Below are 22385 nucleotides of genomic sequence, written 5' to 3' on the forward strand. Positions count from 1 at the left end.
TATGTCGAAAATGCTGCTTATCGCTCTCCATATTTAAAAGGGCACCAACCAAAAACTACTGCGTAGAATTAATTGGAATTTTTCACACACAAGCCTTGCTATATGAGCTCTCAAAGCATATAAAAATTATACGGCTTATATTTGAAGTTGGGTGCAAAAGAATATAATTAAATCCTCTGTCGGGAAAAAACGAAATGACTTTCCGAACAACCCTATAGTTCGTATACTATTTTCATAATGTAATAATAGAAAACACCAATAATAACAATTGCAAATCAGTGAAAAGATGAAGCTGCAAAAGGACAAACACTGCGTTGGTCACGTTCTTTCAATTTTTCTTCGTTTGTTTGTACCTATACGGCTAGTATTTCGTTATGGAAAAAACGCGCCTGTGTAATATAATCTAGGGGTTGGCTGTTAGGTAGTTATGGGGCTTATTCTGTGCGCCATTGCAACAACAACATGGCTTCGGCCTAATGGGGGATGAACGTAATGTCACTAATTAAGTCACCAACTGTATGACAAGGCAACGCGACGTAAAGCAAAGAGGGAGGAGAACGGATTGATTAGCAATCCAACGCATTTATTGGTCACTGCATTGAAAAGGATTGAATTTCCTCGGTAGTGGACTGGTATTGCGCGATTTTTATGAACGTTCGTCTCAAAGAAGCGGCCAATACGGTGAGCATATGGAACTGAATAAAGGCCTTTTAAAAATTTTATTTTATTTTTGAATTGTGACCAAATGTAAGGGTGAACAGACATATAATAATGGTGTGATATATATGTTGCCGGAAATGTATGAAATCTAGGAATTGTCAGAAAATGAATACAATTTCGAGGCTATTTTGGAAGTCTATAAAATGTTGTTTCAAAGATTTTTTAATACGCACATATCCTGGGAAATGTATACATTTCCTAGGAATTGTATGAAATTCCGATATTATACTAGGAAATGTATAAAACTAATGCTTTCTGTGAATAAAATGAATAAAACACGTTAGTAAACTGAGAATCGCTTGATCGAATGACGCAATATCCTCCCCTCGCGTACCACTGACATTTTGAATGTAATATAATTGCGATTGCTATTTGGGGAACTTATAGATTTCCTAGGAAATTTGTCTAATATAATTTATTTCACACATTTCCGGGCGATTTTAGGAATTATATACATTTCCTAGGAATTGTTTACAATAACGGATTACACACATTTCCGTCAACATATACATATTAACAATGTACAAAACGATACACATTGTCGTCGATAAGTTTAAAACTATTAATCAAAGATGAGATTAATATTAATAAAAATAGGACAGTTTTCAGAATAAATATTGATATGAAATGGAGAGAAAAATAGTAGGGTTAGAGATAATAAAAAAATTGGAAAAACTAGAAGTCGCCCATTTTCGGTATCTACAATAGGAAATCAGACAATTTAAGGTGGTAAATGTGGTTCGGCCCTATCCCTAGTGATATAAAACAAAAGATAGCACAGGGGCGAGTTATTTTTAAGAAATACAAAACACTTGTGTGTGAAAGCAAGAGTAAAAGTGCACTAAGGAAGTCAAAAAGGAAAAGGTACGATATGATGCGGTCTTTTCTTACGGGATTTTTAGCCGTGGTCCGTGGAATTTTACTTTTCCAAACGTTTCGCCGTTCTTTGACGGCATCTTCCGTGGTGACTGGGCAGGTGATGTTCAGTTACCACTCAGCACCTGCCCAGTCGCCACTGAAGATGCCGTCAGTAAAGAATGGCGAAACGTTTGGAAAAGTAAAATTCCACGGACCAGTAAGAGACGTATATTTAGAAGCAGAAATATTAGGACTTAGGAATGTGAGATGTTCCAGTAAAATTATTACCTTAAGACAAAAAGGAATGAAGACGGTGCGTGTCGCACACCCCAATATGTTTAATAGCAGTGATTTTATAGCACCACCCAAGATTCTACCCGTTTAATACCTATAAGAAAAGTAATCATCGCTCTGAAAGTACCTTGAATTTAGACTTTTATGTAATTTTACGACTTTCTAACCTTTACAGAAAATATTTATTCGTGGCCTCGGTGAGATGAGCTTACAATATATTTAACGTTATATTAGGAATAATAAATGCGTTGTAAAATTACTTTATGAATACTCTAAAATTATAAACAATAAAAAATCAACGTGATTTTTAATGTGAAATGTAAAACCTGTTTATAATATTCAAAATGTCATAAAAATATAAGTTGTAGTTGCGCTAATACTTTCCTAAAGAAATTGCATTCTTCGGAACGTGTATATGGGTGTGAAACTTGAAGTTTCAAACTCCTTTGTGTTTTTAAAGACGACCATAGAAATTTCAAACACTTACTTAAGTAACTATAATATATTTATGGCGAAACTACGTCACATAGGAACATAAGTAAAGATAAAAGTAGTCATAAATTAGGAAACTCACCGATATCACCAATTTACGTATCTAACCGCATTCTTCATTTTTTCGATCGTTGTAAAAATTAAATTCTGAAAATTGAAAAAAGAAAAAAAATTAGTTGTACAGGTGTTTTTATGGATCTCTCACAGTCTCGGTATGAGAGACTCGAACGGTAAAATTGTTCATTCAGAGATTCGAGTCTCTCCACAGAGAGACTGAATGAATAAAATTGAAAAATTGAGAGACTCGAGTGTCTCGTAGAAAGACTAGTATCTCTGAAATATGTTGAATTCTAACCATGTCTATCGAGACATCACTTATTGAGAGATTCGAGCCTCTCGTTCAGAGACTGGATACGAAATGAGGAACTCTCTATGAGCGACTCGAGTCTCTCGTTCAGAGACTGGATACGAAATGAGGATCTCTCTATGAGCAACTCGAATCTCTCGTTCAAGGACGCTAAACAGTTTTTTCGACAGTCTCTTTGAGCGACACCAGAGAGACTCGATGAGAGACAAAGACTCGAAAACTCAAAACTGCAAAAATATACAAAATAAGGATTATTGTTCCTTAATATTGTCAGTAAATAAAGTTCGGACAGTTCCCTTTATGAGTGCTAAAATGTCAATAATTTGATCAAAGAAGCTAATAAACCTCTTCAAAGTTTTATTGCTTCATACTCTACTTTAAGATAGACAGGCTGTACTTAATATCGTCTGACAAAATGTTCTCTGAGAAGGAATAACCAATGTTTTTGGAATAATATGGAGGGACTGTCAAATATGTTAGGTTATGAAACTAAATATACGCAGCCATTTGCTGAATAACCTGCGCACCATTTCAAAGACGGTTTTATCTCACGAGTGGTTTGTTCTTAGCAAGTATAGCAGAAGATAAGGATATTGACCCTTTAGTGTCTAGGAAGGTCCTCCCACCCATCCACAGATAGAACAATAATTATGAAAATATTAATTAGCAGTGTCTAAAACCATAACAATATCTGAACGACGGTATTCTGTGTGATTACTGTAAGCGGTTATCATCTATTGAGAACTCCACGTCACTGGTTACAGCCGCTATGGACTTTAACTATTCCGTTCTCAGTGTACATCGATTCTTATTACTTTTGTGTCACGTTATAGCGCGAGTACTGTACTTTGTTCGTAGGTTGGTACAAGGTTGAGTGAAGACATGCCGTCTGTCATCAAATAAAACCTAGTTTAGCAAAACATAAAATGCAAGATTATCAATTTTTATTTTCTTTTTTATTATATACTTGTATAGTACATGCTTCAGTTCATTAGGCCGTATTCACAATAAAGATGTCAATCTTCAAGTAATAATTGCCGCGGTTACACATTACGGCTTTACGATGAAGCAGATACAAGTTGTCGTAAAGCTTTTACTAATTAGTATAGATACACACGTAGGTATGTGTAAAATAATTCAGTGCGGACATAAAAACAAAAAACCGAAAGCCCATGCAGTGTTTGTACGCGTTTTCTTCGGGACAAAGGGCAACAAAAGAAAAACCAGGTGAATGTAGCATTGTGCCTGATTGGTACGCTTTCGGCGAATTATACTTTTTATGCATTGCGTAATTAAAGTTTAAACGTGCTAATTATTTATGGTTGTCGTTTACACTCACGGTCACTTCCTCTATTGGAAACAGATGTTTTACATTGTTACCATTTGATTACTGGTATGCGTGTGTGTGTTGTACGTTTTGTGTATACCTAGTCATTCGTTCATTGTGTTTAATAGAAAATGAAACGAATGACAGTGACGTTTAAATTATAAGATAATCTGTTTTGCCACAACTAGTCACAATTATCTGCCAGGTACTCACATACCGGAATAAGACAAAAACATTCACCGAACATTGAAATTACACATTTCTTTGTCGGTTTTTTTGTGTCGCCCGAACTACAATGCATAGTTTGATAAACGTGTAGAATATCTATATTTTCTCGATTAAGTTTATCAAAAAATATCGCCTACTATTCTGGAAACTTCCCTTAACTAAAGGAACTCTTGAAATCTTCATAACAGGGCTTTAAATTACATTTACCTACCTATAAGATTTATCTATGTATTACTTTAGTAGGTTTAAGCCGCATAAAACTAATTTTTCTAAAAAAATTTTTCAGGTACTTAAAATGCTAAGTCTAATACGATTTTATGTACTTAATACAATCAGACATTATTTATTGAACTTCTATCAGCAAAAATTTTACAAATTGGCAATAACTCTAGTTAAGTATTACAAATATTTCTAATTGTTGTATTAAATGTAAAATACGCATTTTTTCTATGCTCGCCAATGGTTAATTTAGAAACTCGAAAAAAATTGTTAAAGGTGTATGTTTGGAGTGCGGCACTGTACGGGTGCGAAACGTGGACGAAGGGCGCGGCGGAAAAAAAAGGTTGGAAGCCTTCGAAATGTAGTGTTACAGGCGAATGATGAGGATACCGTGGATAGAGAAGCTTATAAATGAAGAGGTATTAGAAAGAATAGGAGAATAGAGGACTATATGGAATAGGCGAGATAGGTTGGTAGAACATCTTCTCAGGCATGAAGGGCTAGTCAGAGACATATTAGAGGCAGAAACAGGAGTTAGGAGGGGTAGAGGTAAACCTACATTAGATTAATCTTCGCAAATAGTTAAAGATGTGGGTTTTTCTAGTTTTAGGGAAATGCGAAGATTAGCTCAGGATAGAAAAGAGTGGAGATGCGTGTACAACCAGTCTAAGGACTGACGATCTTATGTTAAGATATAACATATGAGTAACGAAACTCGGTTATTATGTCAAAGTATCGCCGATCCCCGAGGTGACTCCATAACCAAATTCTACTAGTCTACTTCTCAATGACGCGATGAGAGAAAAATTGGTGTAGGGACGCGGATTGTTAAAATTGTTTAATTAAATACAAAACTGGTTATTTATTATTTGATCTATCCTTGTAGGTACATTTAATTAGAAACAAAATGGCCACCATCTTTTATGGTGAACAAACAATCGAGGACGGTCAACAGTTGACAATCAAATTTATTTGTAATACGATTTCTAACAATCCATGTCAATGTGGATCGAATGCTCTTTTGTTTAGAACAATTTTGCGCATTTCCATTTCCTGTGTTAATAAAGTTATTTCCATTTTGGTGGCGTCCTGCACTCTATTTAAATTTATTGACACATGAAGCGTTAATTCATTATCATTTGCCTGCACATTTGTTCAGTTCCAAAGATAACATATTTTCAAGGATATATTGATTACAATTTGAGTGTGTAATAAAAAAAGTACCATTTTTTGAATAAGTATTTGAAAAAAAGAAAAGTCTTGACGTACTGACTCAGTGATTTATCAACTTCCAGACTAAAGCTTTGGACCTAGATAACGAAAATTTTGTGAAGTGGCTTTCTTAATGATGCAAACAAGGATTAGAAAGGATAATTCGAAATTCAACCCCTAGGGGTGAGGAAAGAGGTGGCAAAGTTTCTATATTTGGAGCATTTTTGTTTGTCGTCAAATTATTTGAAAGTTGGTCTTAATGATGGTCTTTAATTAAATTAATCAGACATTTATTTCGGCATTTGAAAAATTTGAACCTCTGAAGGTGTGAAAAGGGTTATGCCTAAATAATACAAATAAATATAACACAATACGTTTTAATTTATTGGAATTACCATGGAAATACACCTGCAGACGTTATAATGATTAATTAATAAAATTAGCAAGATACCGAACGTCGTCTACAAGCGTCTGTTTGCTTCGCATTGTCATAAAACTTGATGGTTGTAGGTACTTATGCAATCAATATCGTCGTCGTGATTATTTCTTGAAAACCATTTTTGCCCATTACTCGAAAGTCACAACAGAAAAGCCTCTAATTCACAGGATAGTTTCATTAGATCTTAATCAAAGTTCATTTCAATGAAAATATAGTGAAGGTTTCTTATTGACTCCCTTCTTTCATTTTTTTAAATTAAACATGCAATTTTACAAAGAATATACCTTGATTGGACTTATCAGTGATCAATGAACCATATTTAGAAACTAGCGACCCAATAAAATAATTTATTAGATCATTTCCTTACCTTAGTTACCTACACTAGAGACTATCATGCACCGCTACCTTAAAAATGAAACTATCCCTTGCACCTGTGCCGACAGTATTAGAAATTTTCCGCTTTTATTTCTACCTATAAATAAGTCCCAACGGTTTTCAAGTTTGGTAATACAATAGCCACTGAAACTGATAGCTTAAAGAAACCAACTCGCAAGTTAGAATTACAGATACGCCCCTGGTCATTAGTATAGTACACTTTTACACATTTACGTATGTATGTGTATGTTTAAATATATTCCCTTACACACATACACATCAGCCATTTCCTTTCCTTACCTATCACGTACATACATACACATATGTATAAGTATCTATGCATAGCGTTATTGTAAGCATTGCTTGCACAAGTGTACCATTATTACTTACACCGGCCGTCAAGGTTTCAGTTACACATGCATGCAATAGAAGACAAAATGGCCGACTGACTCGGCCGCATCGGCTGTGCCTTAATGACTGGTATTATCATATCGCATTGTAATGTCGCTGAAAGAATTATTTATTTAAGCGCGCCCTCGATGTTACATCCTCCGTCTGTAATTTGCTTTGTCTCTGTACAATTACTCCTGTTGTAATCTGCTCCCGTTGTTGTCGTTATTATTGTTGTTATAGTTATTGTTGTTCGATACGGAAAACAGACAGCAGGTCGCATTACATCGCATGGCGTCGCCTCCGCCATTTCAATTGTCACAATGTCAGTTATTATCGTCGGACGTTTTGTCCCGCATTAATGATCGAAGCAACAAGACTTTTTGTTCCCCAGTAACATCCGTTTAATAAATAATCAACCAATAATGAGATAAAGCAGATTACTCTTTTCTTGCATTTTTTTATGTGTGAAATTTGATTTGCAAGAAGTAATGGTGATGTAAATTGTTATGTGAAGTCTACATTAGACAAACCAGAGCTTCATTCGATAATTAATTAAAGAACACATTTTAAAACTCATACCATGTAACAAAATTAATCTAACGTTCACGCCTTTTATAAAATGTATCTGTAAGCATGCAATAAATGTCAAAAAAAACAAAATGCCTACTATATAACTAGCGGAAGTTTACTAATAACCTCATAAAACTATAGACGGTAGAGGTAAGAACAACTATCTCATATGCGGGAAATATTGAAAATATGTCCAGCTATAAAGAGTAAATAACAGTTCAAAAACCTTCCAAAATGGCGCTAACGTAGGGAAAAGGTAATGAAATAGTTGTTGACGGATTGAGGTATGCCGAGTTAGAAAATTTAATATTTTTAGTGACTAAAGTACTTAGTGACAGTCCAGTATACCAAACCTCAACTCTTTACGTAGTTCAAAGTAATTTTGTCCTTGTTTGTTTTTCTATCCTATTCTAATAGCTTTTGGCGCTTTATTTGAAATTTACCCTGTTGCTACTGTAGCGCCACCTATATTTACCACAGTTTGATAGACACTGTTTCACTACAGAGATACAAACTTGTAGTACTCTCTACCTCTATATACCCTCCATGATCAAACAAAATGACGTCCCAGGTCTGTCGGTGGGACTATATCGCGCTTAATCAAAAACTATAATAAGGTTAGATTTATAAATTCAAGTTATTCATAAAATGAACAGAAAACCCAATTTTGATTACTACCTTTGGGAATATAATGAATGGAAGAATATGTTGTCATTAATTAAATACCTTTTTCACTTTTTAAGGTTAGAAATGAAGAGGTATAGGAAAGACTAGGAGAACAGAGGACTCTATGGAAGTCAATAAAAAAACAGGCGAGATAGGTTGGTAGGACACCTTCTTAGCCATGAAGGTATAGTCAGAGACATACTAGAGGCAGAAACAGGAGTTAGGAGGGGTGGAGGTAGACCTAGATTAAATTACTGTTCGCAAATAGTTAAGGATGTGGGCTGTTCTAGTTTTAGGGAAATGCGAAGTTTAGCTCAGGATAGGAAAGAGTGGAGGTACATGTCCAACCAGTCTTAGGATTGACGACCTTATGATGATGATGATAGGAATGTAGTCCGATAAAAATAAATAAATAATTGAAACTATTGCTAATTGTAAGCATAAATATTAAATATAATATAAGAAGAAGATACGTATGTAATTATTTAATAGTCACTGTTTCATATTTATAATCGAAGATTGCACACAGCAAAAAGGAAGAGCCGAGACATTCCAACACAGAATTATTTAGTATTCGCACGCAGTTCGCACTAATTTGTCGATTCCGTGCTGAAGTCACGCTAATAATTTTAAAGCGTGACTTTGTTCTGCCTTTTATTATGAATATAATTATTTAAACTGCAAAACCCATGGCCATGTGCAGATACATAATTTGCCCGACCGCGTAATTGGCCCCTTTCTTTAATGAACGGCCAAAACTTTTCGCCTTTTTTTTGTTGCCGATGTCCATTTCGCTGAGCACTGCACTCATTTTCGACAATTACAAACTCACTCACATACATCCACATGCACACCACCTATACGAGCGCGCAAACATGCTCACGCATGTAATGTAGAGCCATTTTCAAGAACGAATGCGAATATTGGCAACATACAATTATCGACAAGTGAGAAACCGTTTTATGACTTGTTTACGATCTCGAACCAATTACCGGTATACATCTTTTAAAATTAATCTTTATGGTTTTGGGTTGCCATGTTCCCTTTTGTAAAACTGCTTGAAAAGGTGAAAAACTTCTATCCGTTGACCGCGGTTTCCACAACATGTAACGCAAGGATCTACAAAATCTTCTAATTGAAAAACTAATTTAACGTCTTTCAGTATTAACCTGATTATTCCTTTGGTGTGGTAAATGGGTCTGCAGTATCACAGAAATATTATGTTAAAAATATTTCAACTATTAAAGGTATCAATCAATCAATCAAAGTATCATCATCACAGGGGGTCGTCAGTATGAAGGATGACCTCCACTACTTCTCACTGTAAGCCAATTTTCGCATTTCCAAAAATATATAGCATCCAATCACTATCTAATCTGGGTCTTCCCCTACTGAGCCTTTCAGTGTCTCTGAGAGCGTCTCTCACAGTCTTTCACAGTTTCTCAGTTATTGTCAAGGTGTTTTTATGGATCTCTCACAGTCTCTGTATGAGAGACTCGAACGATAAAATTGTTAATTCAGACATTCGAGTTTTTCACGAGAGACTGAATGAATAAAACTGCAAAATTGAGAGACTCGAGTCTCTCGTAGAAAGACTGGTATCTCTGAGAATTTTAACCATGTCTATCGAGACACCACTTATTGAGAGATTCGAGTCTCTCGTTCAGAGACTGGATACGAAATGAAGATCTCTCTATGAGCGACTCGAGTCTCTCGTTCAGAGACGCTAAACAGTTTTTTTGACAGTCTCTCGACAGTCTCTCTCAGCGACACCAGAGAGACTCGATGAGAGACGGAGACTCGAGTCTCGCTTTCAGAGACTCTGAGAGACTGAATATTTTTATCTCGGGAAGTATCCTTCAAATAGAAAATCTTAAGTGAAGTTTGGAATATACGTAATAACTACTGAAAAAAGATGGGTTTGGCTAGCAATCTTATTAATAACAGAAACTACTCCATACATATTAATAATTTAAATGAATTGATAAATAAAGAAGGAGACTCTATTCTAGACTGCCTAGCAATCTTGAATTGAATTGACTTTGAATTAAGTCCACTGCTAGACCCAGTTCCATACCGCCCCCTTCAATATCCACTCTTAGAAATAGTTTTTAAGTACTGTAAAAATACAGGCAACTAATTTAGTAACTGCTGTACCCCTGAAAATGTCAAAAAAAAGCTATATACTGATGTAATGTACCGAGTACTTACAAAACGTTCGAAATGTTTCATTTTATTCATTAAATTCAATAGAGATAGGCAGTTGAAAAATACTTACTCATAGATTTTTTATAGTCTTTTTTTTAGCCTATCGTACTGCCTATCAAAAAAGGGAATTATTACGACTACTAAGTGCTAAAAAATGAAAAGGATAGTTAGGAAGGGGAGAAGGGGGATTAGGATTTGTATCGATTAAAACGCTTCACAGGAAACTAGCAACTAGAAATTTAACTGGAGAATTCTGTTCTTCGATTTATTTTAAAATAGAGACCCCTATTACAGCTTTTCTGACTTAAAAGGAAACCTGACCGAATTATAAGGACCAAGGAACAAATACCGCACTTATTGTCTTGTTGTGGTCAATACCTGAATGACTTGATATCCACAAATGTGTAACTAGACTAAATATTCATACTCAACGTTATATTAAACGGTACAAAAATGTCTACTACAAGCGTCACGTGGCAGTGACCTCACTTTCGTGTCATGTAACTGAAAACATTCCGGTTTTTGCGAAGCTCGGCGTTGCATAAAGTGGACGGTCACGCAATGGAAACAACATCGAAAAAAAAAAAACAGAAATCGGGATCAGTTGAAGACGAAGAAGAAGCAAAGACGTAACGTCGTCAGTATCGTTACTATTATTGCCGTGTAATTATCCTTGCGACTCAATTTGAAATAACCCCAGGAGAAAGCGTGAATGGTTGGCGCTAAAGGATCACAAAACGGAATAATCATTATTGATACTGAAAAAGACTAAAGGCAAATGGTGAATATCTAAAATCGGTTCTAGGAACTTATATGTATATGTTTTTAGTTATACTTAGATGAAAAAGGATTACGCGATTGGTAACAGTAATTAATGGACAAGATTGACAGATAATGTGAACATTAGCCGAAGAAATATAGAAGATAAATATGATAAAATTTATTTATCTTTGAAGATATTCCTATATGTAGTTTGAAATCGTGATTAAAGTTTTTTCAGTTGATAAATGAATCGAAAATCAAAATGGATACCGTCGCGCGAAGAAATGGTTGCGACAATTTAAGGATTTCCATTGCTGTCCTTGCAGACATTTTGTATCTAGTTGTAGGATCTCCTTAATAACATTATGGTATTACCACCTCTCTCTCGCTCTGTTAACACGTTATGAAACTGGTCTAGAAAAATTAGTTAGATAAAGAAAGTTCTTTTATCCAATTTGCGCCCCCTACAACGTCACCATTAATTCTTCATATAATCCGGTTTACTTCTGTTATTTAACGATTCCTTTTCCACAATCATAAAAGACTTTCTGATTGAGTTTCGAAAGGAAATTGAACTAAACAAATATTCTCCATACGCCCACATAATATGTTGAGATTTATTGTAAAGAAATTCAGAATATTTAAAAAAATGTACTAAATACATTTAAGTAGGTAGGCCATAACAGTACAGATGCGAGGGAAATCACTAGATTAGCATGTGGAAAGTGAAAATAGAAAGAATAGTAATCATTTTGATGAATTTTTGACAGCATACCATTAGAATCACATTCAACTATGGCTTATTGAAATTCCAAGATTTATTATTTTAATGTCTGAAAATCAAAAACGCCAAATTAGCATTTTTGAAACTAAGGTATTTCAAAGACTATTTAGAGTAAATACCATGAAAATTGAAGATTTAAAGGCAAATGCTACAAATCAAGTCAAAAATTAAAATTGGATATTTGGTGACTCTTTTGGTTCATACCATATTGTATGTTACTGTTTGGTACAAGGTATATCTCTATGGTTTTTCATAAAAGTTCAGGAAAACCTATTTTCTTCAACTTTATTTTCAGACGTTCCCAAACTAGAAATGAAGTATACTTCATATTTACATCGTTGGGACTTTTGTGAGGATATCCTTTTTAAAAATTAAAACCAGTTAATCCTTATAACATACCTCCTAGATTATTGGTCTTCTTCTCTTATCGTCTATAAAAAATTGTTTTAGAAATTTCTCTTAACCTTACGTGCTATCTCAATACTAATTTTGAGAAGATATGATGTCAATAGAATTGTAAACGTGTTAAATTTGATTGTATTGCCCCTGACACACCAAACCAAGAATGATGTTATAAGGAACAAGCTTTTCATAGGGAATTGAAACTAATAGACCAAAATAAAAAAAGGGTCATGAAATTTTTGCATAATCAAGAACAAGACTAGAATTTGCTCGTTTGTATGTAGTCTAGTTACTCAAAGAGCCATACGAATTATCATTCTAGAGTAATATTATTTCGTATGGTCTCTAACAATTATGCTGTAGGACTTCTCTTTACCCATTGTTGGTGTCGTCTCAGCACTACTTATGAGACAATGCTGGGCCATTAGAATTAAAAATATGCCAAATGTTCTTAGCATTGTCATTCCAGTAGTGATTCGGTTTTACCAATAATTTCTGTATCTATGTTTAATAGTTATTCAAGCAAAAGGCTAATACGTAAAAAATATTTGACATGACATTTCATCCAGTGTAGTCATGTGATAGCAATCAATAAATGGAAAATAATCAAACACCAACATAGACTTCGACTTTCAGCGATGACCATGACAAATAGTGGTTCGTAACAAATTGATTGATTTAAAGTAATGTCACGTCTGCCGAAAACAGATCTGAGTGCGCTTCAAAGGTCGTTTATCAGACCTGTTCCCATAGTTTGACCATAAACGACCGGTCAGCGATGGGACGTTTTTATATTCGCCCCCGAACGCCTGTTCCCCCTGCAAATAAATTCAGCGCAGCGACCGTCCGCGAATTTACAAACGGGAATACGGGAAGTGGCACAGACCAGCGGATGACAATCGCGTGGACAAGAAGTTGTCGCAGATGTCACGTATATTTATTGTGTGGTGCGCTGACACAGAAGTCAATAAAGTAGGTGCAGGTGTTTTTGTTTGCCCGAACCATTTAACGTTTCACAAAAGACGTATCTCGTCGATCCCTTTTATTATGGCGTTTCTTTCGATAGCGCGCGGTCACACATACACACACACACACAAACAGGTCCCATTTCAATGCGTTTCGATCTACACGATAATCGACTGTTCGCTTTGCTTTTTTACAGACCGTAATTACGTTCTCTGCTTCGTATTTTCAACGCACGGGGACATTACTTTCTATAAAAATATCTACCTACCTACCTATCTTATCATATGAATAACTCCGACACCTCAACTAAATTGATTATAGGTAGGTAGCGTTAGAAAAATAACAAATTGAAACGGCAAAAAATGTCATTGTGTAATGTAGGTGAAAGTATAGGATTAGAGTTACTATGGCTATTGGGCACGAAAAACTAGAAGAAGTCGCATATTTTTGATGTCTATAAGAAGTCAGATATTAACTGAAAGGGATCACTTCTATGCTTGCGAGCAGTAAATAGGGATGTAAATTCAAGAAGAATTATTAAAAGTGTTTATTTAAAATACGAGGGTCAAAAGTGGATCATTATGGTGGACGTAGGGGATAAGAAAAATTTTCAGATGATGTGGTGTTCTCCAGCAGTTCTCAATTTCTTTTAGCTGTAGAATCCTCATTGATCCACCTTTTCCTGGTGAAATCTCATCTCAATAACGAAAATGTAAGCTGACAATAAATCTATTTTTAAGATCTCTGACACCTCATTGTTTGCACTCTTGGAACCCCTACGACCCTTGCACTGAACACCAACGTTCCGCGGAATACCATTTAGGAACTACTATTCCAGATAGATGTTGTAAAAGTGATGAGCAAATAGGTCGTCATAAAAGTTATCATGAAGAAGAAAAAGAGATAGGGCGGTAGGACACCATTTGAGACATTAAGGGATGGTCACGAACATATTAGGGTTAGAAGAATAAAACATAGATTATATTACCTTTCTTAAATGTGGAATATTGTAATTTTCGAATAATGCGACGATTGGCAGACGAAATAAAATTCTGGGCTTGCGTGTCTAGCCGTTCTGGACTGATGATCTGGTGGTGATAATGAATATAATAAGAGTAATTCTTATGTATGTAATAAGCTTGTAATTGATTACTCCAAAACATTTTTAAGAATTTTGATGGAATTCCCGGCTGTTTTGGATCAAGAATTCTATTCAATAAAGTACCTTACCTCTCGTAGTCGTGTACCTTTAGCAGAAACAGTTGATCAATTATTAACAGGTAATTTGCCGACAACGATTAATAGATATTAAAATTAAGTTTTACAACATATCCATATTCATGATACATAGAATTATCATAATCAAATTCAATTAACCTAATAATAACAATAATAAAATAAACCAATACGGCTGAGCAGAGGATGATGACCAACATAAAAACCTTAATGTAGATTAATTTACATTAAGTGTTTTCTGACACTTTTATGAAGAATGTAAAGCAGGTATTATTTAAACGTGGCCGCTTAAATAATCAATATTTTTAGCATCTTAGTAAAGGTAGTATAGAGATAGGAGACGAAAAATTAGTAGAAGTGACTGATTTTAGATATCTGGGAAGTCAGATAAGTCAGGACGGAAGGAGTAGTAGGGTTATAAAGCAGAGGATAGTGCTGGATCGTGTCGCCTTTAATAAAAAGAAATCACTTCTATGCTCGCGAGCGGTTAATTTAGAAATTCGAAAAAGGTTGTTAAAGGTGTATGTTTGGAGCACGGCATTGTACGGGTGCGAAACATGGACAGTGGGCGCGGCGGAAAAGAAAAGGTTATAACCTTTGGAAATTTGGTGTTATAGGCGAATGTTGAGGGTAACGTGGGTAGAAAAGGCTAGAAATGAAGAGGTATTAGAAAGAATAGGAGAACAGAGGACTCTATGGAAGTCAATAAAGAATAGGCGAGATAGGTTGGTAGGACACCTTCTTAGACATGAAGGTCTAGTCAGAGACATATTAGAGGCAGAAACCGGAGTTAGGAGGGGTAGAGGTAGACCTAGATTAGATTACTGTTCGCATATAGTTAAGGATGTGAGTTGTTCTAGTTTTAGGGAAATCCGAAGATTAGCTCAGGATAGGAAAGAGTGGAGGTACGTGTCCAACCAGTATTAGGAGTGACGAACTTATGATAATGATGATGAGTATGGTGTAATCAAAATTAGGTAGACGATGAATTCCGGTTCATTCTAAATAAATTTGCAACAATTTAACATCAACTATTTGTACTTTTTATGATTCACATTAACTTTAATTAACACTAACTTCTTTTTTTTTATAGGTACCTTACGACCGCCGGGTCTCATTGGGGGAAGCAAGCCCAAGGTAGCGACACCCGCAGTTGTTTCCAAAATTGAACAGTACAAACGAGAAAATCCTACAATTTTCGCTTGGGAAATCCGCGAAAGATTAATATCAGAAGGTAAGGATTTTCTTTTATAAATTGATCAAATGCCTACAACTTTCGAAAGGAAAATGAAGATGTTGTTTTCCAATTGGATTAGTTTTAGTTGTTTATTTATTTAGTAAAGTTAACCGTCTAATGTCAAAAGTCACATATATTTAAATTCCTGAATCTTGACGTTTTCTTTTTTTGATTATAATTTGAAAACCTGACAAAGATTTTATAAATTAATAAATGAGGCAAAAATTCATAGGTTTTTTGCAATTCTGTTAAAATTAATTATTACGGGGTAAATGATTTAAAATTTTAGTCATGCACTTTGTTTTAATAGATAGTCATGACACCGTCCACATGACCAAAAGTACTGCGATGTTTTGAGTAAAACCATCGAGTAAGAGATACGGGAACTTTTGGTTTAATCCTAAATTTGATTTCCATATTATATCCCATATCGAATTGAAAACTCGTAGACAATAGTTAGCAACCCCCTGCGATGAGTCGGACGTAGTTTTCAATAAACGATCCTGACAGCTAACAGATAGGAGCGATTGTAAAGACATCGATAAGTTGCCTCAGCCCCGGGTCTGAATAGATAATTAATATAAGAAATAAATCATGTCACCAAGACCGGGGAACGAGATTTCAGACGTAATCACGATCAGTGTGTGTTAGCGAATGATAAATATACGTTTATTAATCACTCATCGGTCACGGTGTAATTACGAGGTCTTTCTTTCCGCAGGCACTCCCCCTTCACTTAAGTACCTCAAGCCAAAGGCGCATTTATAGTGTATACAGTCAGACTGCAACAGTGAATTGATTTGGTAATCCTAAGGCATGACATATACGAACTCTCATTGTCCCTTACGCAACACGAAGTGAGCGTAGAAAGCAAATCGGAATCATTTTTGACAACTGCAGTTCACGGCTACTATTTATTTTTATTTAACCAGCTGACCTTTTAGCTTTCTTATTTTGTATATGACGAGTGGTCACAAGTTCGAGACGTAGCCCGCCCAAATTTGTTTGGTATTGCTTAACATTTGAAGCGATTCCCACCATAACTTAACCCAAGCCTCTTTTTTTCTGCGTAGCTCTTTAATTATGAAATTTGAGATTGAATGATCTATGATAAAAATAGCATTGTTTAGATCTCAGTATTCCGAGAAGTTTCATAGGTTTATTTATGAAATTTCAGACTCTACGATAAATAGCACTTTTTACACCATAGTCACTCGAGGGCATTCATAGGTCTATTAATGAAATTTGATATTATATTATAAAAGTAGCACTCCATAGACCTTCGTAGACCGAGAACTTTCACAGGTTTATTTATGAAATTGAAGATTCTATGATAAAAATAGCACTCTTTAGATCTTAGTAGTCCGAGAACATTGCCAGGTTTATTTATGTAATTTGAGTTTCTATAATAAAAATAGCACTCCTTAGACTCTAGTAACCCAAGGAGATTCACAGGTTTATTTATGAAACTACGATAAAGATAGTATAGATCTTAATTACCCAAAAACCTTTACAGGTTCATCTATGAAATTTGGGAATCTAAGTATTTTAGGGAGCCTTATTCCTGTAATTTACTAAATTTTTATCTCAATTTGCAGATGGGGATTTTGCTGATTGAAACTACTGCGATTATATAATATTGTTAATAAGTGTGTACTGTTAGTAAATTGTTTGCGTTCATATTACGTGAGTACGAAGGACAAAAAGGTAATTAAAGTAGTAATTCGTTGCTTTTTCGAGCCAAATTACTTTTCGAACGTTCGGGACATTCTCTTGTCATAAACAAGTTAAGAATTTTTCATTATTCACATTCGCTTTCCTAACCTTGTACTTAAGATTTTGCGTACATATACAGGCAAAATTCCCCGGAAATCGTAACAAGATGCACGATTATCCATTATCCAGGCACTTTTTAATGAGCACGCTTAAAAATACAGCGAGAAATTTAAACTATTTAATTAATAATATATTTTGAACGGATTATTAGTTTTTTAGTGTCTTTAGTATAATTATTGTAGGATCTCCTTAATAACATTATGGTATTACCACCTCTCTCTCGCTCTGTTAACACGTTATGAAACTGGTCTAGAAAAATTAGTTAGATAAAGAAAGTTCTTTTATCCAATTTGCGCCCCCTACAACGTCACCATTAATTCTTCATATAATCCGGTTTACTTCTGTTATTTAACGATTCCTTTTCCACAATCATAAAAGACTTTCTGATTGAGTTTCGAAAGGAAATTGAACTAAACAAATATTCTCCATACGCCCACATAATATGTTGAGATTTATTGTAAAGAAATTCAGAATATTTAAAAAAATGTACTAAATACATTTAAGTAGGTAGGCCATAACAGTACAGATGCGAGGGAAATCACTAGATTAGCATGTGGAAAGTGAAAATAGAAAGAATAGTAATCATTTTGATGAATTTTTGACAGCATACCATTAGAATCACATTCAACTATGGCTTATTGAAATTCCAAGATTTATTATTTTAATGTCTGAAAATCAAAAACGCCAAATTAGCATTTTTGAAACTAAGGTATTTCAAAGACTATTTAGAGTAAATACCATGAAAATTGAAGATTTAAAGGCAAATGCTACAAATCAAGTCAAAAATTAAAATTGGATATTTGGTGACTCTTTTGGTTCATACCATATTGTATGTTACTNAATAAAAAAAATAAAATAAAAATTTTTCGGTATTACCCTCGCCTTATGTTTAGTGAGAGAATCTCAGTAATTTTATCCTCGGTAATGTAATTAAAACCTTTATAATTTAATAGAAAGAAGTGGTATTTATTTGCCGCTCTTTGATAATTGCATTTTATAACATATGCATATATTTGTTTCTCCATTCTTCACTAGTGTATATTATCCTTAGATACCCATTCAGTCTATTCGACGTTTCCTTTCATCATCACAAGGTCGTCAGTCCTAAGACTCCACTCTCTCCTATCCTGTTAATTTTCGGTATTTCCCCAAAACTAGAACAGCTAACATCCTTAACTATTTGCGACCAGTAATCTAATCTAGGTCTACCTCTACTCCTCTTAACTCCTGTTTCTGCCTCTAATATGCCTCTGACTAGACCTTCATGCCTGAGACGGTGTCCTACCAACCTATCTCGGCTATTTCTTATTGACTTCCATAGAGTCCTATGTTCTATTCTTTCTAACGCCTCTTCATCTCTGACCTTCTTTATCCACGGTATCCTCACCATTCGCCAGTAACTCCACATTTCGAACGCTTCTAACCTTTTCTTTTCAAGGTGTCCTACTAACCTATCTCGCCTATTTCTATTTGTTATTCACTTCCATAGAGTCCTCTGTTCTCCTATTCTTTCTAATATCTCTTCATTTCTAACCTTCTCTATCCACGGTATCCTCTCCTATAACACCACATTTCGAACTCTTCTAACCTTTTCTTTTTCACGGCGCCCATCGTCCATGTTTCGCACCCGTACAGCGCCGCGCTTCAAACATACACCTTGAACAATCTTCTTCGAATTTCTAAATTAACCGTTCTCGAGCATAGAAGAAAAGTTTTCTTTATTGAGCTTTAATTTATTTAATTTTACTTATAGGTAGAACACTTACGATCAAGATTCATGTACCGCCACTGTCTACGTGTATATATGTATGTGGATAACTGTATGTTTTATACCTACTTACTACGACGACGGACGATTGGTTGCAGAGAAAAAAAGTTTCTCGTTCCCATCGTCTTTCCATCGCATCGTTTCCTTGCGCGTGACCAATTTAAATCAATTACTGAAAAAATCGTAGCAAAACGAATCATTTTGCGCGCCTATTCGCTAGAAATTAGTCCACATTACGTGAAACTAAAAAGTTCGTAATTACACGTTGCGTGCTAGAAATTAGCGGCAAACTTTTTACTACATAGGTACAACTGTAGGTACGTAATACATGTTTCTCGAAATATAAATTCATTCACTGTGTCTACTTACGCAAAATGTGGTTAGGTATGACACGTAACCGTACTATCAACGAAAAACGTATCCATAGTCTAAAAGTCAAAAAACTAAGCGATTGTGTCATTATCAACTTTTTAATAATTAAATGTTTATCGCTATGAACTAATCAAAATGGATGAAGAACTATTTTTCCTACAATCGCAGCCAAGCATGCTTTTTCAAAAATTACTAGGTATTAAACTGATGATGCAAATGGAGAATTAGGAAACACTACTTCATTATCATATAAGGTTGTAAGTCTTAAGACTGCTTGAACCCGCACCTCCATTCTTTACTATCCTGAGCTAATCTTCGCATTTCCCTAAAACTAGAACATCCCACATCGTTGACTATTTGTGAAAAGTATTTTAATCTAGGTCTACCTCTACTACTTTTATACCTAATTTTTAATATATGTTTCTAACTAGTTCTTTGTATCTGAGAAGGTGTCTTATGAATCAATCTTGCCTATTTCTTATTGACTTCCACAACGCCGTTTGTTCTCCTACCTTTTATATCTCTGCTCTACCATGATTCTCCCAGACGTTTCGTTATCTCCAGTGGTCAGTGAAACATCTGGTAGAATCATCAACCAATCTAGATCATGATCAGCAAACCCGGAAATCTGCAATGTCCAAATTGACTTCGGCCATGAAAGCCTACAGCAGTCATATTTGTTTTTCATCATCATAGGGTCGTCAGTCCGAAGACTGGTTGGACACGTACCTCCACTCTTTCCTATCCTAAGTTATACTTCGCATTTCCCTAAAACTAGAACAACCCACATCCTTAACTATTTGCGAACAGTAATCTAATCCAGGTCTACCTCTACCCCTTCTAACTCCTCTTTCCGCCTCTAATATGTCTCTGACTAGACCTTCATGCCTAAGAAGGTGTCCTACCAACCTATCTCGCCTATTTTTTATTGACTTCCATATAGTCCTCTGTTCTCCTATTCTCTCTAATACCTCTTCACTTCTAACCTTTTCTACCCACGTTATCCTCATCATCCGCCTATAACACCACATTTCGAAGGCTTCTAACCTTTTCTTTTCCGCCACATTTATCAAAACGCAGGTTTATCACTTTTTCGATCAAGATTTTCTCTATTATGACACAAATCCTGTATAGTAAGTAGTCGGGCCAATTTTGCAAAGATCCGTATATCTACATAATGCGAAAAAACACGAATACAAAATACCGCAATTGATGTCTTCTGGGTTTTTGGCTTTCAATGGGAATTGTTATTTGTTAGTTTTTTCTAATAACATACCTACTGAATATTTCTTTAAGCACATTAGTTTAAAAAGAGGCCAGCAAGAAATACTAGTTCGATTCAATTACAATTGAAATTAACTGTAATGCTATGCTGCAGTGGTCGAGATCAATAATCTACTCGATGAGCTGTTTAAATGCTTTACTAGGCCCCCAATAGAAAATATGCGTACACAAATGGTCATTTCGTTGCCTCCGTTCGGCCATTGTTTCGCAGCAGGGGGCGAAATTAGCTTGTGTTATCGAACCTGATACAATACCGCGGAATCTACCTGCCAGCGATGGATGTTTGATTCACTGTCTGTCTTGTAAGCACCCGATCAATTTAAACCCGAATGATGGTGCCAAGTCATTGGTATTGTTGGATAGTAGCCGCGCCGAATTGTGCAACGCCTTTCTTACACATTAACACTTACACTATGTATTAGTTTTACACTATGTCTGATCAGTATATCGGAATATTAAAAGGGTAAATTCTGGAGGTATTGTACAGTGCATCTAGGGGATGTACCCCAGTTAACGAGCCATCAATAATTAAGAATAGTTGCGGCGTTATCTTGTCGTGTTCCGTTATTAAAAGCGTCAACTGACGAAACGTACATACCTAGTTGTAACCTTCGTAACAGCTGATATGTGGACAAGTCAGTTGTACGTGATGATTAGTAAGTAATAACCTGCGTCCGATTGACTGCTATTACCACAAAATACAAAAATAAATTGAATATGAAATATGCGGACATGGTGGTCACATATAGACGCTGTAATGGGAATACACTACGCGCATCGTCATCATTGTCGGAGCAATTGGGGCTTTCGGTAAGGTCATTACCCTCATGTTTATGTATATCACTGTTGGTGCTAGATGGCTTATTCTACTTCCTTTTCACATAACATCCTCCCGTTCTAATTTTTCCGGAGTACTAATCAGACATAGTGTATGTATGTTACCCCTATTGCCTAATTCATAAAAAAACAAAATTCAAAACACTCTGTATGTGTAATGTATTAAGTTTAAGCACGTACAGAAAATCTTTTAGGGATTTAAATCCATTTAATATTATAAGAGGTTTGATTCAATTTGAAAAAGTAGCAGTGTATGGTCTATTAGGATCAGCTGGTTCCCCGAGATCGCGAATTATCGGCGTCTCTGTCAAAATATGGGTTTCCAGTACGTTGATGGCAAGAAGTGCTGATGGAAACAATCAACCCTAGTTTAGTAGAAATGAGTCCTAACCACAACTAGAAGAATTAGAAAAACAATTTAAGTTATGTTCAAATCACTCTGTGTATGTCTAGTACGTATATTATGCATAATCACGTACGGGAAATCAGAGATTCTATCTACTATTTATTGATTAGTGGTTTGTCTCAATCTA

The 22385-nt window shown here is 35.3% G+C and overlaps 1 protein-coding gene across 2 annotated transcripts in view; it reads left to right on the forward strand.

The window, feature by feature from the left end:
* The window catches only part of LOC108733411 (paired box protein Pax-6-like), a 68689-nt gene that overhangs the window by 38551 nt on the left and 7753 nt on the right, over window positions 1-22385 (forward strand). For both annotated transcript variants that reach the window (XM_025981191.1, XM_025981192.1), the window contains exon 3: window positions 15612-15752. In XM_025981191.1, coding sequence (XP_025836976.1) covers window positions 15612-15752 — 141 coding nt within the window. The remainder of the gene's footprint in view (window positions 1-15611; window positions 15753-22385) is intronic.

The sequence above is a fragment of the Agrilus planipennis genome, unplaced genomic scaffold, assembly GCF_000699045.2.
Source record: "Agrilus planipennis isolate EAB-ADULT unplaced genomic scaffold, Apla_2.0 scaffold1, whole genome shotgun sequence".
Taxonomy (NCBI): domain Eukaryota; kingdom Metazoa; phylum Arthropoda; class Insecta; order Coleoptera; family Buprestidae; genus Agrilus; species Agrilus planipennis.